This window comes from Pseudoliparis swirei, chromosome 24 (assembly GCF_029220125.1).
Source record: "Pseudoliparis swirei isolate HS2019 ecotype Mariana Trench chromosome 24, NWPU_hadal_v1, whole genome shotgun sequence".
Classification (NCBI taxonomy): domain Eukaryota; kingdom Metazoa; phylum Chordata; class Actinopteri; order Perciformes; family Liparidae; genus Pseudoliparis; species Pseudoliparis swirei.
The window spans coordinates 14,195,216-14,216,656 of NC_079411.1; the positions used below are offsets into that span (position 1 = coordinate 14,195,216).

Here is a 21,441-nt window from a genome sequence, read left to right on the forward strand (position 1 = left end):
CAGCACTGTTCGCCGGACCTGGAATCTTTTATCATTCACTGCAAACCCTTCTACTCCCCACGTGAGTTCGCTTCATTCATCCTGGCCGGAGTTTACATGCCGCCGCAGGGAAACGTGCACGAGGCACAGCGGACCCTCGCTGATCAGATACGGTGTGTGGAGCGGACCTTCCCGGACTCTTTAGTTATTGTAAGGTGAGATTTTAACAAAGGAAACCTCAGCCACGAACTCCCTAAATATAGACAGTTAATTAAATGCCCTACTAGAGAGAAGAGCATTCTGGACCACTGCTACACAACAATCAGCAGGGCCTATCACGCCGTCCCTCGAGCTGCACTGGGAAACTCTGACCACGTCATGGTTCATCTGATTCCCTCATACAGACAGAGACTAAAGCTCTGCAAACCTGTGGTGAGGAAGTTCAAGAAGTGGACCAGTGAGGCTCTGGAGGATCTACGGGCGTGCTTGGACTGTACTGACTGGGATGTCTTCAGGACTGCTACCAACAGCCTGGATGAGTACACAGAGGCTGTAACTTCCTACATCAGCTTCTGTGAGGACAGCTGTATTCCATCCAGCTCCAGGGTGAGTTATAACAACGACAAACCCTGGTTCACAGCGGAGCTCAGGAAGCTAAGACTGCAGAAGGACCAGGCATTCAGGAGTGGGGACAAGGACCTGTACACAGAGTCAAAATACAGGTTTAGCAAGGCGGTGAGAGATGCTAAACGACTGTACTCTGAGAAACTGCAACAGCAGCTCTCAGCAAACGACTCTGCTTCTGTCTGGAGAGGGCTCAGGCAGATCACCAACTACAAGCCCAAATCACCCCACTCCATGAACAATGTGCTTCTGGCAGACGAGCTCAATGAGTTCTACTGCCACTTTGAAAGACAATGGAGCAGTCCTGAGACAATCCCCCACAGCCCCATCAACAAGCCACAGACCATCAGCCCACCCTCCCCCAGCCCATCAGGGGCTCACACCTCTGGAGCACCCTCCATCAACTCAGCGACGACCCTCGTCATCCTGGAGAGAGACGTCAACAGGCTGTTCAAAAAGCAGAACCCCCGCAAAGCAGCGGGCCCGGACTCCGTCTCCCCCTCCACCCTGAAGCACTGTGTTCACCGACATCTTCAACACCTCCCTGGAGACATGCCACGTTCCAGCCTGCTTCAAGGCCTCCACCATCATCCCCGTCCCCAAAAACCCAAGATCACAGGACTCAATGACTACAGGCCCGTCGCCCTGACCTCTGTGGTCATGAAGTCCTTTGAACGCTTGGTCCTGTCACACCTCAAGACCATCACCGACCCACTCCTGGACCCCCTGCAGTTCGCCTACAGAGCCAACAGGTCTGTAGACGATGCAGTCAACATGGCCCTTCACTACATCCTCCAGCATCTGGACTCCCCAGGAACCTACGCCAGGATCCTGTTTGTGGACTTCAGCTCTGCTTTCAATACAATCATCCCGTCCCTGCTGCAGGACAAGCTCTCCCAGCTGCACGTGCCCGACTCCACCTGCAGGTGGATCACAGACTTCCTGACCGACAGGAAGCAGCACGTGAGGCTGGGGAAACACGTCTCAGGCTCCCGGACCACCAGCACAGGTTCCCCCAAGGCTGTGTTCTTTCCTCTGCTGTTCTCCCTGTACACCAACAGCTGCACCTCCAGTCACCAGTCCGTCAAGCTCCTAAAGTTCCTGGATGACACCACCCTCATTGGGCTCATCTCTGGTGGGGACGAGACCGCCTACAGGTGGGAGACTGACCACCTGGTGACCTGGTGCAGCCAGAACAACCTGGAGCTCAACGCCTAAAGACAGTGGAGATGGTTGTGGATTTCAGGAGGAATGCAGCCCCACCCGCCCTCTCATCCTGTGTGACTCCCCCGTCGACGCTGTGGAGTCCGTCCGCTTCCTGGGCTCCATCATCACCCAGGACCTCAAGTGGGAGCTGAACATCGGCTCCATCACCAAGAAGGCCCAGCAGAGGATGTTCTTCCTGAGGCAGCTGAGGAAATTCAACCTGCCAGGGAGAATGATGGTACAATTCTACACGGCCATCGTTGAGTCCATCATCTGCTCCTCCATCACCGTCTGGCACCCTGCAGCCACAGCCAAAGACAAGTGCAGGCTGCAGAGCATCATCCGCTCGGCCGAGAGGGTTATCGGCTGCAATCTGCCTTCCTCCAGGTCCTGTTCACTTCCAGGTCACTGAAGCGGGCCAGAAAGATTGTCGCTGACCCTCCCACCCTGGACACTCCTGTTCGAGTCCCTCCTCGGGAGGAGGCTGCGTCCATCATGACAAAGACCACCCGCCACACCAAAGTTTTTCCGTCGGCAGTCGGGCTCATCAATGGAACCCGGGACTGAATGACTGTCACCCCCAGGACTACCACCTCTTCTTCCACATTCCTCTCTCCTCCTTCTTCCCGCTCCTTCCTCTTCCTCCTCCTCCCTCTTCCTCCCTCCTCCTTCTTCTTCCCTCCTCCACACACGTCACTTTAACATGCACTTTAACTTGAGGCCTCCTCCACACACATGCCACTTTATTTGCATGCACTTTAACTTAAACACACGCCACGCGTAACATACACTTTTAACTAAAACACACCACTTGAAGCACACACCCAAACACTTTCACATTATTTGTTGTCTTTCTGTCGTGTTGATTGTTGTTTGTTTGTCATGTCCAAATGTTGCACCTTCCACCAAAAAAAATTCCTCGTTTGTGTAAACATTCCTGGCAATAAAACTGTTTCTGATTCTGATTCTGATTCTATAGACTGATGTTCACCGTAAACGCATTCGATCGGGAGCGCGCGAGGGTTTTGATAAAGTTAGCGGAAGGATTTAAGTGACACGTGAAACAACATCCGTTTTTCAAAATAAGATGTCGACAAATCATACACTAGCATATAAAAGGAAACAATGAACTGATTTTGTATCTTTATAGATCGTTTCTGAGATTTAGCTTAAATTATGCTAACATTAAAACATTTTTACTGTACCAAGGAAGAGTTTATAAAAATAAGTCTGACTTTTGTATGTTAAAAAAAGTCCTGTATATAGATTTCCTCGAGTTCCAGGAAATTAATAATGCAGACGTGTTCCATACATATCTGAAATCCCCTACAATAGCAATCAAACAATTTTAATGTATCAATTAGGACATTTTTCAAAGTAAAAGTCCTAAATGTTTAAAGAAATCTGTAATTTCTTTAATATTTGAGGTGCTTGATATATGTATTTCCTCATAGTCCTAGGCAATAATGCTACACAATAAATAGAATGCTTCAATCGACACCGTGATCGGTGATCGGTATTATCGGATCGGCAGATACTGATTTCAATGATCGGTGATCGGCACAAAAAACCTGATCGGTGCATCTCTAAATACAACCTCTACTCTGTGGATCCGGGGTTTCTCTTTTCAACAGAAATACTCTTTTTCCTCATGTTTCATGCAAATGTTTCACAATGAATGAAGCACATTTCTAAATAATAATAATAATTTTCCAGGAAGGTTCCTTTTTATGAACCATGTAATGTGGCTCTAATTATGAGTGAAATAGAGACAATTGGTTGGTTAAATGCTAAGCTACCTGATGCTTCCTGTATTTCAGTGAGCGTGCAGCAGTTGAACAAAAACATTAACAATCTGTCTACAGGAACGAGAACAATTCAACTTACATATTACATTTGCAACAGTGAAGTAAACACAAATAAAGACTGAATTTGGTTTAAATGGAGCCATTCTTTCGATATGACTCCTCTGGATTTCCTCAAGGATTTTGCATGTCAAAGTCTTTTTCCAGGTGTTATGTGAAAAAAAAGCTGTATAAAGCCTCTGGTGCCTCCAGAAGGAGCTGGTGTGAAGTCTGATAAATGTCCTCAATGTCACTTGAGTCAGCATCGGTTTGGGGCTGAAGACTAAGTGTGACGATGAAAAACGTCTGGAGGTGTGGAGTTAGAAAGAAATGATCTTGACAGGCCTTTGTAGCCCGCTGCTCGAGGCTCCAGGCTACGAGCATAACAAACCCCAATCTCCATCTGAACGGTTGGCGGTTGAGTTGTACTTTGGGTAATGTAGGCGCCAGGTTTTGACATCGGAGAAGAATGCTTGAAATGAAAAAGAGAATGTCTCTGGTATACTGCACAATCATTTGGGGTGTTTTTTTGAAGGGCAATGCTAAATTGGCCTGGTCCGGCTACAGGACTTGAATATGTACTGTGTATAACATAAAGGTACACCACATGCTGCTGATTACGACACAATCTCACCTTCTGGTCGTGACTGTAGGCTAAGGCCCAATCCTCTTCCGTGTGGTGGAACAAGAGGCTCAGGACGTAGAAAGTGAGGCGGTACTTCTGGTAACTGGTTCCCTCATCGGAGCTGATGAGCAGGCTGCTCTCAAACTCTGGATCCGTCAACACCATGATCTGAGGAGAGGGAGCAGAAGACATGCAAGGGAGTGGGTAAGGGTTTTTGAAGGCGAGAAAATGCCAGGGTCGAAGGGCGAGTTTGAGTAAAGCGGTGGAAAGAAAGGGAGATGAGATGGTAGAGGACAGACGTGAGAGGCAGGAGCCGAGTCAGCAGAAAAGGTCTGTCTTTTGGCAATCGTCATGCTTATTCTTGGCAAACCATCCAAATATTCAACTTCATTTAATGAGCCTGACTCTCGTGCTGCTGTTGCCATGCCTCTGTGGCTCAAAGGGTGATGGATTCATCATCTCTCTCCAAAATAAGATCACGGTTGTTCACAGCAACAACAGGTGAAATAATGTGTTTCCCAGAAGTGACTAAAAAGAACACAGGTGGGTTGAAAAAACATGAAATAAAGAGTCCTTCTATATGACAGAAAGGTATTGGAGCCCGCCGTCGAAGTACAAACAAGATCAAGCAGCCATGCATGAATGTTGTATACACAGTATGCTTTTTTCTTTATCACCTAGTTCTTTAGGATGCAATTTCTTACCATGTATCCTTCCAATCAAATTCTAATTTCAAATTTAACAGCACCACAGTTGTAGAAGCCCTAATTTCATGGTTGGAATAATTCTGCCAGCGCTATCACAGTCATTACAGAATTCAATAAGAACAGGAATTCCACAATGCATATTTCCTTCAGCTAATGACATTTAGAGTCTTTGTGGAAGCAGTTAAAATGGCAGCAACTCCTCCTTGACTAAAGAGGAGGTGTTATATGTTTTAAGTGTGCTGTATTCTTTTTTAATCAGACACATGCCATTGAATCCATGCATTTATTGTAACCATATGATAAAGAAAAAAATCCATTGTCATCACATATTTTCACTGTTGTAGGCTAAAAGGTTAAAATAGCAATTTGCATCATGACACATAAATCAGCTAAAGTGTTCATTTAAGCTAAATTGGTTGCTACATGGTAACTATAATTCTTTATCCTTTCAAGATCTGAATTTGGAAATTGCTTTATATTCACAAGGCTAAATAAGTGTTTTATGCATGTTACAAGAAAAGAAACATAGCTAATGTACACATAATGTAAACCATTAATATACACATTTCATTAAAATTACTTTTACGACCACTATGGGGTGAATATACAGTCGATAGCACTCCTTATACGTTAGGCATGGTGAATATGTAACACCAGACTGATCTCATACATGGTTCTTTGTGCTCTATAAAAACTCCACTCCTGCAGTTGAGCCAAAATCATCTTTTCACAAACTTAAGCAGACAAACATGTTGCCTTTACCCTGCAGTGCCTTGTGTAGACTCACTGATGACTCACAGAGTGTTTACTGGAAAATGCACACAAAATTGAAAAATAACTTATCTTAAGATATGAAGATACCTTGAGCAAAGAATTACTTATTTACACATCTAGCAGTCTCAAAGCAACATTATTATTCAATTTAAGTCAGGGTTGGAACATGTCCATTCCTAGTGTTGAGGTTTCTTGTGACATGATGAAGTCCAATATTTAATATTCACACAGTTTTTGACTCCAATTGGGCCTCCACCAATCCATCTCTTTAGCTGCTATCGATTGAACTTGCAAATTTAGTGAGGAGCTGAATTTATTCTCCTGCAGTTGGGTGTTGGAGAGGTAGTGGTTTATCATTCTGGCTGAAAGCAGGGAGACGAGGTTGATGAGCGTTGAGTCTTTGAGCCAGGAAACTGCAGAGCAATGAGGAAGTGCAGACTCGGGTAATACTCCTCTCGGGGTTTGTCTTAAATCCCTTCACTTAACACTAAATCATTTGTTCCATTATCAATATGAAAATATGGACCGCTGCAGCTTTAAATGTTTATCTCCACAAGGAATGTGAATGGCCGGGTTTTCTCTCATCAAATCAATTGAAATTGCAAGTACAACAGCACATTTGTCACTGACAGAAATGCTAGCCCTTCTCCCGGAGCTTTAACGAGAGTCCCTCCCTGGTGGTGATTTAGATAAATTGTTTTTCATTAAGCACCAATAAACAGGCAGCACATTCTCCGACCTGTATTTCTCATTGGCCCGTCCTCGCCAATCTAGCCATTCTTGCCATTCTTTACCCGTCACCGTGCAATACTAAGAGCTCCTGGTATCTGCCTGTGTCTTTGGAGCTCGTCAGAGGTATTTAAGCATTCCTATTATATAATACTTTAGTAAGCAGCAGAGTCTCTTTTGAAGGAGAGATTACATTTCACATTGACCCTTTTTTTGAGTGTCAGTGTAATGGAAGAGTAGAAAAACCTTGAAGAGGTGTGTGCACATAATGTACATTTCTTATGAAAATCTACCCTTTCCCTTTAAGCCTTGTACTCAAGAGTGTTATGACCCCTCTCTGTACTCACGATACCTTTCAATTTTCAGCAAGCATTTAGCTCATCTTTTCACAAGCCTTGTGTGACAGGTGTCAAGCCGTCACTGGTAGGTTCTCCTTGTCAGCACCAATGAATGAGTAGTCGGAGGGATACTTGGTAATATCTTTTATTACTTCAGACCCCCCAGAGTGTCTCTGCTCGGCACTCTCCATCTTCCTCCTGTCCAGCTCCTTTATGGAGACAAAGCCTCGAGATACACACAACACAGATTTCAGCTCAGCTGGTTGTCATCAGACACACCACCCCCTGAACCACACCCCCGCTCCACCCACCCTGCAGCCGAGCTTAAACACACCCCGCTGCCACACCTTGATTCATTGAGGCCCACAATTTGCTCATTTCATACTGGGAATGAGGCTGAGAAAGTATTGTCACATTAACTTTACTCATTTACCACCATGTAAGTGTGAAAACAGCCACATTATACACACATTAAAAAAAACTCTTTTTTTCTGTCTGTCACCTCTGCGATCAGCCAAATCAAAGCCAATCCGAAGGCGGGAATACTGGGCCATTTCTACGAAAACAATCACCCTCGGAAAATAATTACTCACTTTCAAAATCACAGTGACCGATTGCATTAGCAGTGGGATTAAGATGTCCCTCACAGCAAAGCACTCAGCCTTGGAGGGCAGGCGGGCGAGTGAGGAAGGTAACAATACGTATCGGATAGAGGTTGGAGGGATAGCCGTTGTGTTTTATCAGCCTGATGTTGAGCTGTGCATAAGCTTGAGCACAGAGACAGAAGCCGCTGGTTGTCGGATCAGGAGGTGAGGGGATGTTTGGATCAGAGACGGAAGGAAAGAGACACCCGGCAGTACATGAATCACATCACGTCAGATCAATTGAGCTTAGTCTCTCTCTGACGGGAGGTTTTAACAGAGCACGGTCGCCGCTATATCCTCATTAACCACGGATCAAGACTTAATCACCCACATCTAGCTATCATGTTTTCACTGTCTCGCCTCCTCGATGGCATTTTAAATGTGCATGTCTTTGTATTTAAATGAACCCGATCCACCAGCCGTTCTGTCAAGCTGTTCGAGGACTGAGTGAGTGCACATGGCGCTCAGGAAAACCAATGAAGCGTCATTTTTCAGGGGCCTGGCACTAAATGCCATTACAATGATTCAAATACCATAGTGTAACATTGTAAAGGTCACAGCTTCCATCCACTTTTTCTTTTTGTCGGACAATGTAAGAGACAAAATACTTCATGTGCCTCCAGAATCATCGCAGTGGACATGGAGCGGTTCCTTCATTGTGGTTGAGAAGAATATCTCGAAGAGCAGCAGATGTTAACTCTTACGCTGAGTGATTAGGCACCCATGCTGCTCTTTATACAGCTAAAGAGGGCGACTCAGATGCAAGGGGGAAACAAAGCAACGCAGCCAACAGACAGGCAAACTTCCACCCATCTACCGGATGGCAAATCGGAATAATTAGATCAGAGATAAGGTGCGGAGGGCAGTCGGCCCCGGCGGAGCCAGAGGTCACCCATTAGAGTAAAACATTCTCCTGAGATCGTTACAAGCTCTTGGCTCTGTCCTTTGATGACTCACTCACACAATAACATACAATAAATTGTAACTTGTGTTCCTTTTTAGTCTGATTAGTATACAAATATCTTGAATATAATTTAGTGAAATTGATATCTGAACTATATCATTTCTCAGTGTTATTTACATTTAGGATATTCTTTATTGTTTTAACACCTTTGGTTGTTAAACAAAGTTTATCTATTATATAATGATATATAGTGTCACTGAAATAACAAAAGACAGATACCTCACATAAGCAACAGAAAGAACCTTTGGGACGACATTCTTGCATTGCTCTTGATGTGGAATTACATTTCCTCCAAATAAGTGAGACATGAGGAGAAATCAGCGCTGGCTATGATCTGCTCCTCGCCCTGACACGGTTAAGCTCAACAGTCCTGGGATCCTATTAACTCTGGCACCATGCAAACGTGTTCAGGGTCAGCACCTTGGCTTCGCCTTGAAAAGTGAGGCTGATGAACTGGAGCACAAAGATCCCAAAGAAAGATATTCCCAATACAATTTTACGAGAAACTCATTTAACTTCAAAATCCAATATCTTGTTGGTCAAATATATACGTAGGCACAATGGGGTGTGTTTGTGCTTCATAATTAGTTACTAGTTTACACTAGAACCCGTCATGACAGGGTGCAGGAGGACCCATCATAACAGCGTGCACTCGGACCCATCATGATAGGATGCACTAGGACCCATCATGATAGGATGCACTAGGACCCATCATGATAGGATGCACCAGGACCCATCATGATAGGGTCCACTAGGACCCATGATGATAGGGTGCAGGAGGAACCATCATGATAGGGTACACTAGGACCCGTCATGATAGGGTGCACTAGGACCCATCATGATAGGGTGCAGGAGGACCCAGCGTGATAGGGTGCACTAGGACCCGTCATGATAGGGTGCACTAGGACCCATCATGATAGGGTGCACGAGGACCGTCAAGATAGGGTGCACTAGGAACCGTCAAGATAGGGTGCACTAGGACCCGTCATGATAGGGTGCACTAGGACCCGCCATGATAGGGTGCACTAGGACCCGTCATAAGCGTTTCAGCATATATAAGCATTATGTGTAGATATATAATAGTTATATACATTTTTGTTTGGTTTTAACTTTACTCCCAGGATACATTTCCTTCCGTTTCTGGCTGACTACCTCGTGCTGCTCGCACATTGAAATGATGACAGGAAAGTTATTTTCTCTCAATGAAAAATGAAGGTGAATGGGGAAAGCCCTTGTGGCCGAAGCAGACTGGATTGATGTGTGGTCACATAATGCCCAGAAAGTAAAACTCTGCTGGTCTCTGCGCCGCCGCATCACAGGCAGACAACCTTCCTCCATGTGCTCACCGGGGGAGTAAGCGAGGAGCCCGGGAAGAGGGCCGTGTTCATCTGCACGCATCTCCGAGGGGGTAAAGGCTGAAGGCCAGTAAATAATTAAGAAGATAATGTATTTGCTTTATATTCAAGCTATGAATATACTTGTCAATTAGATGGTAAACTGCATGAGAAATGAATAATCAGAAACATATTGAAGTGGAAACAGACTCCTACTTTAATGGAGCTGCTTACATCACTCTGACCTCAACGGCCTACAATTGCAGATGTCCTTTGTGAAGACAAAAGTCAACATTGACTCGTTTGAATTTGTATCCAAAACTTAAATAATTCCACAGACGTGATCTTTTAATGAAAACATAAGTGAGTAATTTCATCAAGTTTTTTATTTTCTTTGGTTTTGATTCACCGCATGTTTAAAACTGCGAGGAAGAATTTAAAAAAAAGAATGACGTTTAGGTTAATTAGAAGGTAACTTTACAGGAAGACAGAATTGATACCCCCGAGTTTTGTCTTGTAAATATTTAAATGTGTACATGTTGAAAATAGTTTTATACCAAATTCAAACAACATTAAACTAGAATGGGCACTCGGTAGAGCGCATACCTTCGCATATCACAAGATTGGGCATTGAATTATGAACATGTTGGCATTAGTTTCATGCCAATTGGACACAAATGTATCGTGCTATGGTAAAAAAAAGATTTTGACCTTTCCATGACCTTGACCTTGGACCCGATTGATCCCAAAATCTAATCAAATGGTCCCCGGATAATAACCAATCAACCCACCAAATTTCATGCCATTCAAGAAGATTTGACCTGTTCATGACCTTTGACCTTGACCTTTGACCCGATTGATCCCAAAATCTAATCAACTGGTCCCCGGATAATAACCAATCATCCCACCAAATTCCATGCTATTCGGTTCAATACTTTTTGAGTTCTGCGAATAACACGCATCCAAATAAATAAATAAATAAATACACGGTGATCAAAACATAACCTTCCGCATTTTCAATGCGAAGGTAACTAGAAGAGATTGGACTGATTAAGTGAATGAAAACAGTATTTCTGATGGCGGAGAGTATGACATAACTTTGTTGCTCTACACATTTTATTAATGCTGTGGGAATTACAGTACGCTGAATGTCCTATGTGAGCTCAAACATAGAATATAGAGCACATCGAGAACCTTGTCCAATATGATTTAGCCTGCTTCATTCAATCATCAAATGTATCTGTGGACGTGATTAAATCGGTTGATTTATGGCTTTGCCTCCTTCCTGCATATGGATGTGTTTATAAACCACCAAAAGTGGAATTTAGGAATTTCAGGTTTTACAAAAACAGCCAGAGTGAAAAGCATGAGCATTGCCAGCTGCTAGCCATCTGCCAAAGTATTTAATCTGCCCGTGAATTCTGTCAATTAGTCTTCATTTCATTTTTTTCCGAACATTCTAAGAGTTTAGTTCACTGATCGGTATGTGGTTTGCGCTGCATTTTCAACCATCTGCCTCAATCTTCTGTTTATTCAATTTAATGAAACAATAGCCTGACCTTCCTCAATTTCCTGGCATGAAGAATTATTATCTGGCTTCTGCATTCGCCGAATTGAATTGTGCCGGTTCCCAATCCCTTCTCTGTGATTCACAACTCAGTATACAGCAGTGAATCTGATTCACCCTCGTGTGGTAAACTCCGCTCTGTTGCTGCGAGCTACAATGTGATGGACAAGAACAGTTGATTGACAATGCAATTATGCTTCATGGAAACGTGAATTTGAGGAGCGTAGACTGTAATACCTTATCAATACTACCTGAAAGAAATATAACCTGGATAAAGTGTTGTAGCTCGTGAATAGATTTTTTTTACCCTATTGTTCAAATGTTATAATTGTACTTCATACTCTTATGAATCTTCTGCTCTGTGTGCTGGCACCATTCCTTATGCTCCCTTTTTCTCCTGATATGTGAAGCATCAAATTCAAAGCCCAACACAAACGGGTGGCTTTAGCCATTTGAGGTTTCTACAGTAGCTGAAGATTAATCTAAGAGAACACTGACACATGGAAGTGGTCGTAGATAATCAGTGAAAGACTGAAGCATAAGACGGAAACAAAAAACTAGTGGAAATGTGTATTATCCTGTATTCATCATGTTTTAGGTTTAAGTTATTCAAATATTAAGAATGATTTGGGCTGTTTTTTTTCTCAGGTGGGGGCCACTATTTAAGAATGTCGAGGATGTGAGCATTTTGAACATGAAAAACAAGAGCGAAGGGGCACAAATTCTGAAACATCAACGACTTGTAACGTTCTCACCTTTCTCTTGTTCGTCGGACAGACGTACAGGTAACTCAGGACGGTCTTGGTTCCGACCCGGTCGTTCATTCTCTCGTATGTGGAGCCGTAGTCAGTGGATCTGAATGGGTGAAATAAAGGGAAACACTATAGATGAACCAGAGCATACGGAAAGTATGCTGACTACATAACGGGGAAACAAACAGATGAAAGATCACTGGCACATTGTGCAAATCATGTCAAATGTTATTGATTTAGCAGTGATGAAAAATAATGCAATATCATTAAAAGAATAAGCAGATGCAGTGTGGTTCGGCCCTGCTTATGCACAGTGACTGGGCGAGAGTGGAGCCATTGGCAATAGAACAAGAGAAGGTTAACCAATCATCGATAGCTGCCAACAAAAAACAACCATTCAAAAGTGTCGAGGGACCCGACACGTAAATAATTAATCCTCTCCTGATGACTACTCTGAAATAAAATATGTCGTGCAGAAACATGTGGATGTATCTGAACTCATGCGCTTTAATAATTTAACAGTCGGAATGAGCCCGTTAGCCAGCACAGTCCCTAGAAACTCCACATGAATCCATCATCACAAGTAACTATCCAATCTGCTTTCAAGTAGAATATTACAGCATTTACAGGGCTGTTCGCTTTTCCTTTTCTTTTTTTTCTGTGAAAGCTGCATTCATGTGCCCAGGATTTTTTCAAATGTTGCTCTCAGTGGGGACCGAAGCACCCACCCACAACCGTGGCATAACTCCCATTTGGATTTGCAGTCGATTTCAGTGTTATGAGGGAAAGTGAAGATGAAACCTATTTTGTGCTCCTTCAGCGGGGAACGTGGTTTCAGTTAAATTGCACCGAGGTTTCTCTCATTTAAATGCATCCCAGAATGCCTCTGAGAGACACAGTAGTTTGCTATGATTACAATGCACAGTAATGAGCCCGGCGGACAGCATCATTTCAACAGCATGTGGAGGTGTCGGGAGAATCATCCTGTATTTGGAGCGGGGGAAGTGAACTGCTGGCCTCTGTGTAACTCTGTTGGATTAAGAAGAGACTTCATGAGAATCATGTCTTGTTTTTGGCATGAAACGAGTAAGCACAAGAGCCAGGCATGCCCTCATTACCAGTGGCGGCTCCTGAAAAAATTCTCAGGGGGGGCAATTTTTTTGATAATGATTAACCCTCCCAAAACCACAGACCTTCAGACAGCTGTCTATGTGTAGCTTTCTCACAATGCCATCAAGTCACGTGACTCCAGTCAGTGTGACGGCTGTGACTGAACTCTGTCTGTGAGCTTGTAGTTAGTTCATAAGCAGACAGACAGTCTGAGGCCGTCTGTGAGCTGTCTGTCAGTAATCCAGCTCCTGGTCTTTGATTTGGTGATTTTTTTCAACAAGATTTAAATAATTATAATAATAATAAATATGAGATCCCCATTTGTGATTCCTGCATCTGTGCTTTTTCAAATAATAGAAGAAATACAATTGCAATCACTTTCAATTAAACCAGATTGCTCCACCAGACAAGAAAAAGCTAAATGTTGAGCTTTTGTTTTGAAGGGCAACAGCAGAAAAGCCAAACTCACGGAGGTAAGACCTGGCAAGTCGCCAAGAATCTCGGCTGTCGCGCATGCGCAGGCACAACTTGTAAATACCGTAACGTAAACATTTACATTAAGGTACAGGCATTTCAACATTTATTTATTCATGACTTAGTTTTATGTCGGTGTACTTTGACCGTGTGTAATATGTGGAGTTGTCAATAAAGGTCTTTCTGCATTTCCCCTGCGCCTCACCTGTAGTCCTACGTTCCTCTTTCAGGGAGCAAGCTGACAACATGGCTGTCAGAGAACCCGTTTACAGGCGTTCTTTAACATCAGGCGGAGATCTTTTCTGACGTCCATCTTCCAGTCAGGAAGAAAACGTTTCAGAAGACACCTCAGAAAATGTTCGAGAATGAGGAACAATGTGTTTCTGATTTTATTTTCATTTTATTTTGGAGAGCGACAGGGAACGTCTCCGAGGTCGACCGATCGACGTGTTGGCGACCACTGGTCTAGGAGGTCCTACTTCTATTGTTGCAGATGTGTCTTCAATGTTACGCCGACCGAAAGGAGTCTCTTTCAAAGAAAGAATTGAATCGCTGCTGTTGCCCTGAGCACTGGCCGACTGAATACGCCTCTGTCGAAGCTGTATGACGTACTGAGACGCTTTTACGTCGATTAATTATGACAAGACCTGAGGCGAGTCCTCCCGGAAGCCATAGAGAATGCATTGAGAGCTCTGTTTTGTGAAAAAAATGGGTTTAACATTGGAGTCAATGGGAGAGGTCTGGGGCGATTTTCATTTCGCCCAAAATCGCCCCAGAAGGGGCGGGGCCATTTGAAGCACGACTTTAGGCTGACTGAATGACTGTTACCTGATTGGTCAATGACATACTGAGGCAGAGCAGACGTCTAGTGGTACAATGCAACTTTTTTCTTTTCTTTTTTTTTCTTTTTTCTTTTCCCCCGAGGCAGTGCGTCGCCCCAATCGCCCTTATGGACAAGCCGCCCCTGCTCATTACCCCGTTACACTAACGCATATGATTCGATTTCTTTAATAGCAATGAGGCTATCTGGTGCAGACAGCAGCTGATATCAACTCTCGGATGTGGACTAAGATTAAGTGTGACCACCCCCCACCCAGGACCCCAAACACTCATATCCTGCACACGAGAGCTGCTACATATGAAAATGAGCCGATATTATTAAAGGAAATGGCAAAACGACAAAAGAACCGTACCAACCTACATTCCATATTTGTAATGGGAAATGAAATGAGAAAATGGTCAAGGTGGGCAGTGACCAGGCATGGCGGGCCCTTGGTTACAGTCTGGACTGTATCCAAAGGGCGGTGGTTAGATTCCTTACAGCGATCCATTGTCAGCAAGACCCTGTACTTAGTGTTCTTATATTAAAGCCTTAGATGGACAGCAACTTCATACGTGTTCCTCAAATATGTGGTTTATTCAACATGTCCCCAAAGGCTTCAGAAAACACGGAATTACTTTTTCATGAACTTATAATTAGAAATGTAGGTGTGACGGGGTTGTAAGTTTAATATATCTTTAAAATAAAACGTGTGCGTGTGTGTGTTACACACTGAAGAATGACCATGTCCATTGAACATTCCAGATGTTTTTATTGTGCTCTGTAAACACACCAAGACAGACTCACATTAATAGCTACCTCACTGTCTGATATTGTGGTCTAACTTGCTTGTTTAAGACAATAATTACATTAATTGTGAACAGAAAACCTAAAACTATACATCATCACACACAACAGTTTATATCCGTCACGGGACACAACGTGTTACTATCTAATCTTTCATGGAACAATGTAATTCTCTGGTAGGTTACTGACGCTACAATGGTGGTAAAATGCTAGCGTGCGATTAGCACCCGCTAGCTAAACGGCGCTAGCCTATATTAACTGTCTTCTCTTTAACTACTACACTTAATAACTATCAACAAATAGCACCGCCAAAGCGAGCGAACATGACATTAATATATATGGCGCTTGTGTACGTTTCTCACCTGTAAACAACCCAAGACAGTCGATCGCGATCTACCAGTCGATCGCGGCGTAGTATTGGTAGAGCGCATGACATTACAAAATATTGGCCCGCCCCCCTGAAATGTTCTCTTTAGCCCCAGATTACAGCAGAAGTAATTAGAGGTCCCTTTTCTTAAAGACGTCTTTGTTCTTTTATTAAACAAACTAAACAGCCGTCTGTTATTGATCGTATCTACACAACAGCATGTCATTTCTGTCTCTACGTGTTGCGTTAAAACGTCTCAGCTCGCCGTCTCGCGCGCCGTAGAAGCTCCGATGCCGGCGTGTCTGCGCGCATCGGGACGGAGCAAAACAAAAAAGTCACTTGCACCCCCACCCCCCCCCCCCCCGGTAGGTAGATCATTTTGACTTGGTCATTTTATAAGTAGCTTGCATGCTGAAAAAATGTGAGCACCCCTGGTCTAAGACAAGAATTACGGCGCCAGTCATGGCCAAACCCGCTACTGCCACCAAATGGCGAACACAAGTATCGCCCTGCCGCTATTTCAGGTGAAAGCAGGTGAGTTTTAAGTTAACACAAAGCGTTTAAAATTATAATAACAAGAAAATAAGGATGAAGGGGGTAAGGTACTAACACAATACAATAACAATTCTGACAACAATATATGCCCATTAAGTGTCCAGGTTGCCACATGTGCACTAAGAGCACTGTCAGCTGACAGGTGTATCAAGCTGTTGAATACACAGCATGTATACACAGGTGTGCATTGGGCTGGCCACACATTTCCAAATGTTCATTTCACTCCCATAAGCCATCTTCAGTGTGGTTTCTGAGAGGTGGGCATTGCATGCAACCACCCCGGACCAAGACCCCCACACCAGGGCAGCTGATGCAGCAGTTGGACAAGACAATCAGAAGCGGCCTCAAGGAGTCTCATCAGCGTGCTCCTTGTCCTCACCAGGCTTTGGACCTGAGCTCACCTTCGATGGCGGCCCGCACTTTAAAGAAACCTTCTCTTCACTGGTGAGACCTGGTTTTGGCGGATGGCGGTTTGTCAGGGTGGTGAACAGAGCGCCCTGTGGTGGGGGAGGGGTCATGGTTTGGGCTGCTGTAATCTATAGACAACCAACACAGCTGTGTTTCGTTGACAGTGATTTGAGCGCATAGAGATAACGTGATGAGATCCTGATGAGCGCCGCCTCCATCACCTCATGTTGCACCATGATAATAGACAGAACCCTTATCGCACGGATCTACGGATCACGGAGGCTGAACACATCCTTGCTCTTGCATGGTCTGCCGACGCAGCAGACACGTGATAGCCGCTGTGGACCGCCGTGTACCACAGCGTGTTCCTCCTCCTGCAGCTTCACACAGCCATTGGAGAGGACCACAATCACCAACCTGACCACCTCTATGTGGAGAGATACGTCGCACTGCAACAGATACCAGACCAAATAAATGCATTTCTGTCGACCAACATGAAATACCAATAAATGTATTTTTTAGGGCTGTCAGCGTTAATCTATGCGATTAATTTCGCCGCGATGAACGCACTAAAATATTTTAACGCAATTAACGCAACTTTGTTTACTTCCGGTGTCGTTGAAGTTGTTTAACTCCTCTGAGTGTCAAGCCGCGGCAGTCCGCCTCCTTCCTCCCGTCTGCTCCTCGATATTCACAGAGAAGCAGAGGGCGACGTGTCGGTGACGCGGGGCGGAAGGTGCAGGGGCCTTTTTTTTTGCTCAGCCCCGATGCGCGCACAGACACGCCGGCATGGAGCTCTGCGGCGCGCGGGACGGAGAGCTGAGATGACATGCTGCTGTAGAGACGATCAACAACAGACGTTTAGTTTAATAAAAGAACAAAGACGTCTTTAAGGAAAGAACCGTACATTACTTCTGCTGTAATCTGGCGCTATAGAGAACATTACAGGGGGGCGGGGCCTCACCCTGATAGAATGGTGGGGGAAACACTGGGATGTGTCACATGCAAAAGACTTTAAAAGGTGAATTTACATTGTTTTGTAAAATCGAGAAAATGCGCCCCGCCTCCAGAGAGTTAACGTGACATATTTGTCAGTTTACCAAGGCCACTGGTTCTGCTGCTGTTCAGTGTTAAAGATGACAGGACCAATGGGGTCTCTCATACACCTTTGTTTACTAATCTGAATGTTTCACTGAAGAAACAATTTATCATCCACGATATTAAATACCTCACTGGCACTTTATATGTACGAGCCTCTTTGAAAACACAGCTCTGTGTGAAGTTTTGTCTTTAAAAAAGAATACAATTAAACAAGTGTCTGAAATACACGCTGTGTGAAGGGATTACTCGTTCATTTAGAAGATTTAGTCTTTAGAAGAAAAAAAAACTTGTAATCGCGATTAATGAATTTCAAAATGTGCGATTAATTAGTTAATTTGTATTAATCGATTGACAGCCCTAGTATTTTTACAAGATAAAACTGACCTTTTACTGTGACCAGCATTCAACCATAAAACTGTGAGTCGCAAGCGTCTTAACAATACATCCCTCAGAGAACATGGCATTCATGTTATCAATAGAGTGTGTATTATTGAGATAAAGATCATTTTGACATAACATACATGTGTCTATCTTCCTTTCACAGGGCTGAGGCGTGGAGCTTGTTGATAATGTGTTTCTAACAGTGCTGTTCATGTGTCTGTTTCTACAACATTTTGCTCAAAAGACTCTAGTTGATGATGTCACAGTAGCAACATGTCATTTTTAGTTTTTTATGGACGGGGGGGGGGGGGGGGGGGGCGTAATATTGTTACGCAAAATTAAAATGAATGAATTTTGTTTGTTTCAGACAGAATTCCAAAGGACCCCTTTAAGGACAATGGCTGCATACGATATAATCCAGGGTACCAGCAGCAAATATCTCCATGACGTATTTCATATTCTGATAATATTTACTGTGGTTCAGTTAAGCTCCATTTCTCTACTGACTCCTGACATGTTTTCAATGTATAGTGAAAAACATACGGTAAAAAGAATAACATGTCGAGTTGCTGGTGTACATCGTTGTTAGACGGTTAGAGTCAATATTTCAATGTAGCCCATTATTTCTAAGCATTAGGGGTCTAGTTTTTGATTAAACTACGATGTGATGCCCTGTGGCAGTCTTGGCTACATGTGGCACAATACGAAGAATGGAAAGAAAGAAAAAAGATACTACGACTGCCTCATGTGTTCCACATATTCTCAACCGGAGGATGACTTCCAGTGGGCTTGTTGTACAAAGTAACCTGATAAGCAGTTTGTGAGCGTTCCTTTTCTAGGTTCGTGCTGAAAGATAGCAGCTGGAATAATGTTTGTGACTATCAGGAAGAGATTACGGCATATTTTAATCGAGATGTTCTTGAGTAGAAAATGCTTTAACATGTGATGAACTTATTATGTGTGCATTTTCTACCTGTGAGGCGAGACTACTGACTACTTGGATCCTGCTAAGTGTCTTCTTTAAATTAGTTTATCTGCTGAGTTACTGTTGTATTTGTTGTTTAGAGCTGCTGGATTGTTGGTCTGTACTGTTTTAGGATTTGTTTTGGTAGAGAGGTGTGTCCTGATTACTGACACCTGAATCTTCACTGATTGGACGAGCGCTCATCACCTGGTTTCAATTGAGTGTCATTTGAATACCAACGAGCAAGGGGTGGTGTCAACGCGGCTGGAGGTAATTGACACCAACATGGGCTCATAACCGGATTGGGTCTTTAGCGTCATCGGACGAAGACTCGGAGGACAAAGACATAGGAGTCTTCCGTTGGAGTCAAGACTCGGAGGACAAAGACATAGGAGTCTTCCGTTGGAGTCAAGACTCGGAGGACAAAGGCATAGGAGTCTTCCGTTGGAGTCAAGACTCGGAGGACAAAGGCATAGGAGTCTTCCGTTGGAGTCAAGACTCGGAGGACAAAGACATAGGAGTCTTCCGTTGGAGTCAAGACTCGGAGGACAAAGACATAGGAGTCTTCCGTTGGAGTCAAGACTCGGAGGACAAAGACATAGGAGTCTTCCGTTGGAGTCAAGACTCGGAGGACAAAGACATAGGAGTCTTCCGTTGGAGTGTTCATGGGTGGCTGTGTATTCCACCATTTTGTGAATATGTGTGTATTTTCCATACCTGTGCGTATTTCAACTCGTAGTTACTATAGGACTCGTTCATTCATGTACCGGAACCCCTCCTCGGTTATCATTCATACCCGTTCTACTCACACCCAGCACCTTGTCACGGGAGGCCTCTGGAACTGTCAGTCAGCCAACCGCAAGGCCGGTTTCATCTCTGGCTTTGCCATGGAGCAGTCGCTTGACTTCCTGGCTCTCACTGAGACCTGGATCACAGCAGACAACACGTCTACCCCGGCTGCTCTCTCCTCTGCCTACTCCTTCAGCCACACACCCAGACCGTCTGGTCGGGGTGGAGGTACAGGTTTACTCATCTCACCCAAATGGTGTTTCTCTCCCTACCCACTTCCACTCTTTATCCCACTGACTTTTGAGTTCCATGCTGTGACGGTTACTCATCCGGTTCAACTACACATTGTTGTTCTCTACCGTTCCCCTGGTTCTTTGGGAGATTTCTTGGAAGAGCTAGACGCCCTCCTGTCGAACTTCTCGGAACACGGCCCCCCGCTCATCCTTCTGGGTGACTTCAACATCCAGACAGAGAAGTCATGTGATCTCTTACTCTTACTGTCTTCCTTTGACCTCTCTTTCAGTCCCTCCCCTCCCACTCACAAAGCCGGCAACCGCCTTGACTACATTTTCACTAGAAACTGCTCTACCTCCAACCTCACTGTAACTCCTCTCCATGTCTCTGACCACTTCTTCATCTCTTACTCTCTCTCGCTCTATGGTACTGACAACCCACCCATATCTACATACTCTGCACCTGTACGGCGCAACATTCGCACCCTCTGTCCCTCCTCCCTGGCCTCCTCTGTCCTATCTGCTCTCCCCTCAACTAGCTCCTTCTCACTCATGCAGCCTAACTCTGCCTCAGACACTCTCCTCTCTTCATCTCTTGATTCTCTTTGTCCTTTTAAGACACGACCGGTTCGGAAATCCTCTCCGGCTCCGTGGTTGTCGGACTTGGTGCGCGCCGAGAGAGCCACCCTGCGAGCGACGGAAAGAAAATGGCGAAAAACGAATCAAGCGGAAGACTTGCTCTTCTATCAATCTCTTCTCTCCTCCTTCTCTTCCTCTATATCTGCAGCCAAAAGCTCGTTCTACCTGACCAAAATGCAGTCTTCCTTCTCTAACCCTAAAAAACTCTTCTATCTTTTCCAACCTCCTTGATCCCCCCTGTCCCCCTCCTCCTTCCACCCTTTTGCCGAGCCACTTTGTCGACTACTTTACAAACAAGATAGACGACATACGCTCCTCCTTTACTAATCCATCTTCTATCACCTCACCAAGACTAACTTCTTCATCCCCCTCTCTTTCCTCTTTCACCCCCCTGTCTCCCAATCAAGTTCTTAGCTTGGTGACCGACGCCCGACTGACCACCTGCGCCCTTGACCCCGTCCCGTCTCCCATTCTCCAGGCTATTGCTCCTGACCTTCTGACCTTCCTCACCCATCTTATTAACAGCTCCCTCTCAACTGGCTGTTTCCCTAACTCTCTGAAGGAGGCGAGAGTCAACCCTCTCCTGAAGAAACCCACGCTCGACCCGTCTGAAGTCAGCAACTACAGACCGGTCTCTTCTTCCTTTTCTCTCCAAAACTCTGGAGCGAGCTATCTTGAGGCAAGTGTCCTCCTATCTCCACAGTAA

At 44.5% G+C, this 21,441-nt stretch overlaps 1 protein-coding gene across 1 annotated transcript in view; it reads right to left on the bottom strand.

Moving 5' to 3' along the window:
* sorcs3a (sortilin related VPS10 domain containing receptor 3a) overlaps nucleotides 1-21,441 on the bottom strand; it is a 259,289-nt gene that overhangs the window by 89,792 nt on the left and 148,056 nt on the right. Inside the window, exons 3-4 of the mRNA XM_056408465.1 lie at nucleotides 12,091-12,190; nucleotides 4,288-4,446 (exon numbers count right to left, since the gene is read on the bottom strand). Coding sequence (XP_056264440.1) covers nucleotides 4,288-4,446; nucleotides 12,091-12,190 — 259 coding nt within the window. The remainder of the gene's footprint in view (nucleotides 1-4,287; nucleotides 4,447-12,090; nucleotides 12,191-21,441) is intronic.